At 49.6% G+C, this 7,738-nt stretch overlaps 1 protein-coding gene across 1 annotated transcript in view; it reads right to left on the bottom strand.

The window, feature by feature from the left end:
• LOC112071482 (catenin alpha-1-like) overlaps nt 1–7,738 on the bottom strand; it is a 96,833-nt gene that overhangs the window by 52,755 nt on the left and 36,340 nt on the right. The window contains 1 exon segment of the mRNA XM_070439415.1: nt 4,759–4,941. Within this exon segment, the coding sequence (XP_070295516.1) occupies nt 4,759–4,941 (183 nt within the window).

The raw sequence follows: 7,738 nt of genomic DNA, 5'->3' as shown, positions 1-7,738 counted from the left end.
GTCGTCACCTCCATATTCAGACACTGGGCTAGTCGTCACCTCCATATTCAGACACTGGGCTAGTCGTCACTCCATATTCAGACACTGGGCTAGTCGTCACCTCCATATTCAGACACTGGCTAGTCGTCACCTCCATATTCAGACACTGGGGCTAGTCGTCACCTCCATATTCAGACACTGGGCTAGTCGTCACCTCCATATTCAGACACTGGGCTAGTCGTCACCTCCATATTCAGACACTGGGCTAGTCATCACCTCTACCACCATATTCAGACAATGGGCTAGTCGTCACCTCCATATTCAGACACTGGGCTAGTCATCACCATCCATATTCAGACACTGGGCTAGTCGTCACCTCCATATTCAGACCACTGGGCTAGTCATCACCTCTACCACCATATTCAGACAATGGCTAGTCGTCACTCCATATTCAGACACTGGGCTAGTCATCACGTCCACCACCATATTCAGACACTGGGCTAGGTCGTCACCTCCACCACCATATTCAGACACTGGGCAGTCGTCACCTCCACCACCATATTCAGACACTGGGTAGTCGTCACCTCACCACCATATTCAGACACCGGCTAGTCGTCACCTCCACCACCATATTCAGACACTGGGCTAGTCTCACCTCCACCACCATATTCAGACACTGGGCTAGTCGTCACCTCCCCACCATATTCAGACACTGGGCTAGTCATCACCTCCATATTCAGACACTGGGCTAGTCGTCACCTCCATATTCAGACACTGGGCTAGTCATCACCTCTACCACCATATTCAGACAATGGGCTAGTCGTCACCTCCATATTCAGACACTGGCTAGTCATCACCTCCACACCATATTCAGACACCGGGCTAGTCGTCACCTCCACCACCATATCAGACACTGGGCTAGTCATCACCTCCCCCACCCTATATTCAGACACTGGGCTAGTCGTCACCTCCACCACCATATTCAGACACCGGGCTAGTCGTCACCTCCACCACCATATCAGACACTGGGCTAGTCATCACCTCCCCCACCATATTCAACACTGGTAGTCGTCACCTCCACCACCATAATTCAGACACTGGGCTAGTCGTCACCTCCACCACCATATTCAGACACTGGCTAGTCGTCACCTCCCCCACCCATATTCAGACACTGGGCTAGTCGTCACCTCCACCACCATATTCAGACACTGGGCTAGTCGTCACCTCTACTACCATATTCAGACACTGGGCTAGTCGTCACCTCTACCACCATATTCAGACACTGGGCAGTCGTCACCTCTACTACCATATTCAGACACTGGGCTAGTCATCACCTCCCCCACCATATTCAGACACTGGGCTAGTCGTCACCTCCCCACCTATATTCAGACACTGGCTAGTCGTCACCTCCACCACCATATTCAGACACTGGGCTAGTCGTCACCTCTACCACCATATTCAGACACTGGGCTAGTCGTCACCTCCCCCACCATATTCAGACACTGGGCTAGTCATCACCTCCATATTCAGACACTGGCTAGTCGTCACCTCCAGTATTCCAGACACTGCTAGTCATCACCTCTACCACCATATTCAGACAATGGCTAGTCGGGCACCTCCATATTCAGACACTGTGGCTATCATCACCTCCACACCATATTCAGACACCGGGCTAGTCGTCACCTCCACCACCATATTCAACACTGGGCTAGTCATCACCTCCCCCACCCTATTCAGACACTGGGCTAGTCGTCACCTCCACCACCATATTCAGACACCGGGCTGAGTCGTCACCTCCACCACATATTCAGGACACTGGGCTAGTCATCACTCCCCCACCATATTCAGACACTGGGCTAGTCGTCACCTCCACCACCATATTCAGACACTGGGCTAGTCGTCACCTCCACCACCATATTCAGACACTGGGTAGTCGTCACCTCCCCACCCTATATTCAGACACTGGGCTAGTCGTCACCTCCACCACCATATTCAGACACTGGGCTAGGTTCACCTCTACTACCATATTCAGACACTGGGCTAGTCGTCACCTCCCACCATATTCAGACACTGGGCTAGTCGTCACCTCATCTACCATATTCAGACACTGGGCTAAGTCATCACCTCCCCCACCATATTCAGACACTGGGCTAGTCGTCACCTCCCCACCCTATATTCAGACACTGGGCTAGTCGTCACCTCCACCACCATATTCAGACCACTGGCTAGTCGTCACCTCTACCACCATATTCAGACACTGGGCTAGTCGTCACCTCCCCACCATATTCAGACACTGGGCTAGTCATCACCTCCATATTCAACACTGGGCTAGTCGTCACCTCCATATTCAGACACTGGCTAGTCATCCACCTCTACACCATATTCAGACAATGGGCTAGTCGTCACCTCCATATTTCAGACACTGTGGCTAGTCATCACCTCCCACCACCATATTCAGACACCGGGCTAGTCGTCACCTCCACCCCATATTCAGACACTGGCTAGTCATCACCTCCCCCACCCTATATTCAGACACTGGCTAGTCGTCACCTCCACCACCATATTAGACACCGGGCTAGTCGTCACCTCCACCACCATATTCAGACACTGGGCTAGTCATCACCTCCCCCACCATATTCAGACACTGGCTAGTCGTCACCTCCACCACCAGATCAGACACTGGGCTAGTCGTCACCATCCACCACCATATTCAGACACTGGGCTAGTCGTCACCTCCCCCCACCCATATTCAGACACTGGGCAGTCGTCACCTCCACCACCATATTCAGACACTGGGCTAGTCGTCACCTCTACTCCATATTCAGACACTGCTAGTCGTCACCTACCACCATATTCAGACACTGGGCAGTCGTCACCTCTACTACCATATTCAGACACTGGGCTAGTCATCACCTCCCCACCATATTCAGACACTGGGCTAGTCGTCACCTCCCCACCCTATATCAGACACTGGCTAGTCGTCACCTCCACCACCATATTCAGACACTGGGCTAGTCGTCACCTCTACCACCAATATTCAGACACTGGGCTAGTCGTCACCTCCACCACCATATTCAGACACTGGGCTAGTCGTCACCTCTACCACCATATTCAGACACTGGGCTAGTCGTCACCTTACCACCATATTCAACACTGGGCTAGTCATCACCTCCCCCACCATATTCAGACACTGGGCTAGTCATCACCTCCCCCACCATATTCAGACACTGGGCTAGTCGTCACCTCCACCACCATATTAACACTGGCTAGTCGTCACCTCCACCACCATATTCAAACACTGGGCTAGTCGTCACCCTCCCCCACCATATTCAGACACCCGGCTGAGTCGTCACCTCCACCACCCATATTCAGACACTGGCTAGGCGTCACACTCCCCCACCATATTCAGACACTGGGGCTGAGCGTCACCTCCCCCCCAATCAGACACGGCTAGTCAGTCAAACACCAGGCGGTTGTAGAGAGCAGAGTGGGTGGCACCCCCAGGCAGTAACAGTCAGTCAAACACCAGGCGGTGTAGAGAGCAGAGTGGTGGCACCCCCAGGCAGTAACAGTCAGTCAAATACCAGGCGTGTGTAAGAGCAGAGTGGTGGCACCCCAGGCGAGTAACAGTCAGTCAAACACCAGGCGGCAGTAGAGACAGAGTGGTGGCACCCCCAGGCAGTAACAGTCAGTCAAATACCAGGCGGTTGTAGAGAGCAGAGCGGGTGGCACCCCCAGGCAGTAACAGTCAGTCAAAACACCAAGCGGCGTAGAGAAGCAGAGTGGGTGCACCCACCAGGCAGTAACAGTCAGTCAAATACCAGGCGGTGTAGAGAGCAGAGCGGGTGGCACCCCCAGGCAGTAACAGTCAGTCAAATACCAGGCGGTGTAGAGAGCAGAGTGGGTGGCACCCCCAGGCAGTAACAGTCAGTCAAATACCAGGCTGTGTAGAGAGATAGTATGACAGACAGGCGGGCGGAAAAGCCCAAGTCAATTTCCTCCTCACTGATCTAACCTTGCTGGTGCTTGCCTGCCCGGACACAAGGTTAAGGACCAATCACTTGGGCGTGGACTGAATTAGTTATTGGCTGACCTTCTTTCTGCCTCCCCCTGCTGCTGCAGGTGACCATGGGGGACATGGGTGACCATGGGTGACCATGGGTGACATGGTGTAGCAGCCATAACACACAGTCACACAACCACTTTCCTAGTGTGAGAAATATCTACATATTTATGAGTGTAGAATGAATTCTGACTAGAATTCCTCAGCTATATCTAAACATTCTCCTGTTTATATATCTACACAACATTATTGGTGGGTTTGGGTGAAATTAAATCCCTTGGGCCTTTCCACGGTAAAGACTAGAATGAGACAGCGCCAAGCCCCATCTTAAAAGAAGATCTTTTAATACCACTTCTTAAAATCTACATCAGAAAATATATACATGTTGTGTTTTAATCACTACACATGCATGTTGTTTTTACGGCAGGGCTAGTGTAGCAGGGTAGGAGACGTGAGAGCGGCGCTTCATTTGCATGTATTAGCATGCCATTAGCATGCAGAACAATAGGTCTGGGAGAGGAACCGCTGCCTGCCGTTAGGATCCTTCAGGGGGACGCGGATCAGAAGTGGTAGGGTTGAAGCTGGACGATGTTAAGCATTTGATCAAAGGCTGACTCATCAGCCTAACCTGAAGGAGGTCTGACGCTAACTGCGGAAGGGAAGGCTGGATGGGTCTAAGGCTGGTTGGAGGAAGAGAGTGGAGGGCTGGAGCTAACTGCAGAAGGGAGGGCTTGGACGGAGGTAGGCTGCGTCTTGGACGGAGGTAGGCTGGGCTTGGACGGAGGTAGGCTGGGCTTGGACGGAGGTAGGCTGGGCTTGGACGGAGGTAGGCTGGGCTTGGACGGAGGAAGGCTGGGCTTGGACGGAGGAAGGCTGGGCTTGGACGGAGGAAGGCTGGGCTTGGACGGAGGAAGGCAGTCTAAGTGGACTTATACTCCTTTCGGTGTCCTCTGTTTTCGTGCAATTTAATCTCACGCAGCTTCATGTTCAGTGTTTATGCTGTTTAGCTAAGGACAATGCCTTGGTTTGTGGAGTAAACCCTGTCTTCAAGGCTGGTGCTTACAGGGTGACTGCAGTGTTAGGCAAGATCTGACTGGAGAAACTCCTTTAAAGAGTTGGGAGTTGAGAGACAGACAGGCAGGCAGAGAGCTTTGCTCTGTCATTATCTCCAGACACAATGTCTCCTGACTGATTCACTTTAAAATACAAAGAGGAAGACCCACACACACACCTCTATACTTGCAGGCAAAAGACCACACACACACACCCCTCCCGACACACACGTTTTACTGAGCAGATGGCCGGCCAGGGCACTCAGGTGATGTGCCATAGAGCCTACGGTCTTGTCTGTGTGTCACATTTACTAAAAGACAGCTGCTGGCCTCCCCAGTCCAGACAGAGACCATCTTACTAATATGACCCGTTTCAGGGAACTAGGCTTATGTCGCCCGTCACTCCTTCACAGGAGAGCCATTTCAACATTTTACTTTTTATAAAAATACTTTTGGGGGGGAAGAAATGCCTTGTGGAAAATGTGAACTTCCACGTGCCTTAATAACAAACTTGTATAACATCTGTAAATAAGAATAAAATTGTTGAAATAACGAGGTCAGTTGGTTTTTAGCCACGGAAACCTACAGGAACCTTCCCGTTAGCCATGATTGGCAGAGATAATGGAGTGGGCTGGAGATTCCCGAGAGAGGAGTTCAGATTGGCCAGCCATGCAGCATGCTTCTTTTAAATAACATGATCTGCTAAGTAGGTGTGGATAATCCTATCTACCGCAGCTTTAAAAAATAAATAGATAATGAAGAACTTGCGCTACTGCAGTTAATAGCGCTATCGACAAAGCTCAGTGGGAAAACGTTGTGATGGACTACTTCCTGCAGTAGATTGTGCCATACCGACTCTCTCTGACAATGAATCAGACAATCCCTGATTTAGGTTAAAAAAACAAACATTTTAATTGAACCAGAGATTGTAGTCTTCTGATGACAACGGTGGGGAAGAAACATTGTCGTTGACACGGAACAAGTCGACCCAGTTTTCAAATCAGCGGAATGCCCGGTGGAAGCAGAGAGATTATTGCCACATGCGGAGAGATTCCAAAAAGAGAACACTGAAAGAAGGCTGTTGTATAAAACACCCGTCTCCGGATTACATCTTCAAACTAAGGGCAACCGTGGCAACCATGACAGAGCGGGAGAAACATTCATCCACGTATACGGTTAAGAGTCTAGCTACATTTTCAGATATTATACATTTAAAAGCCCACTGTTAGCTAGCTCGCTAACGTTACGTATATGATCTGTGTATAGCTAACTTTAGCTGGCTCGCTAGCTAACGTTACCTATATGATCTGTGTATAGCTAACTTTAGCTGGCTCGCTAGCTAACGTTACGTATATGATCTGTGTATAGCTAACATTTGCTCTATAACGTCTGTGTATAGCTAACGTTAGCTCTAGAAAAGAGGCCCCCGAGTTTAACAACAGAGTTGAATTCAATTTTTCCCTGTCAGATTTCTTTATTTTATGTTTGAGTTCCTAGTTGTTTTGAACGCAGCATTAGAGTTGGGATTATGGTTCATTGTTTAGCTAGCTAAAGACCACTATGCAAGTAACCATTTCACTGTACCGTTTACATATTCTGTATCCTGTGCATCTGACGAATAAACGTACGATTTTATTTGATATAGTGTGTTTACCAGAGAAGGTAATATGAAGAACAACATGATCTGCATCAAAGTCAGATTAGGATCCAGGCAGAGGACTAGATAAAGGGTATTTTAACTACTACCCCCTCCACACCCACCCCTCTGCCCCCCTCCCCCCTCCACACCCACCCCTCTGCCCCGTCCCCCCTCCACAAAAGAGAGAGATATAAACAACAGCAGCACGGAGCCGTTAAAGCCTGGCATAGAGGAGAGATGAAGGAGAGAGGAGATGAAATATGAAAACTTACACTGGCCCATAAATGCCTGGGTTGAGGTAGGACGTGTACACCTGCGACGATAAGTCAGAGGACACCACACACCACCGCACAATACACGCCACTACGAACGCATACACGCCACTACACGCGCGCTACAGACGCACAATACACGCCGCTACCAGACTCGACAAGCGCGCAGCGTACCTACGCACAATGCACGCCGGCTACCGCCAATTACACTGCCAAGCTACGCCTGCTACAATACACGCCAACTACTCTCGGCACAATTACACGAACCTACACGCACAAATACACGCCACTACCCGCAAATACATCGCCACAATAGCAGCGCCACTACCGGCACAATACTAACGCACAATCGTACAATAACACGCCACTACCTGTACACTACAACGCACAATACGAGACGCGCACTGACACACTCACTTGTACAAAAACTGGTCACTATTACTGTTTTGAAATGTATCTTATTATCGATTAGTATCTATTTTTATCCCTGCCTACTGGTCACTATTATGTTGTTTACATGTAGTAATATTACCATTTAGTATTATTTATCCTGCTAAACTGGTCACTATTACTCAGTTACACTCCGAGTAGTTCTAGTCAGGAGGAATGGGCCAAAGATTGAACGCTGCTCATTTAACTTATTGTGGGAAGGCTAACTAGATAAACATTTCACCTCAAAGTTTAAATAATTTAAAAGCAATGCTACCAATAACCCATTGAGTGGGGTAATGTA

This window comes from Salvelinus sp. IW2-2015, unplaced genomic scaffold (assembly GCF_002910315.2).
Source record: "Salvelinus sp. IW2-2015 unplaced genomic scaffold, ASM291031v2 Un_scaffold1621, whole genome shotgun sequence".
Classification (NCBI taxonomy): domain Eukaryota; kingdom Metazoa; phylum Chordata; class Actinopteri; order Salmoniformes; family Salmonidae; genus Salvelinus; species Salvelinus sp. IW2-2015.
The sequence above is the reverse complement of the archived record's forward strand: the minus strand, read 5'-3'. Positions and strand labels throughout refer to the sequence as shown.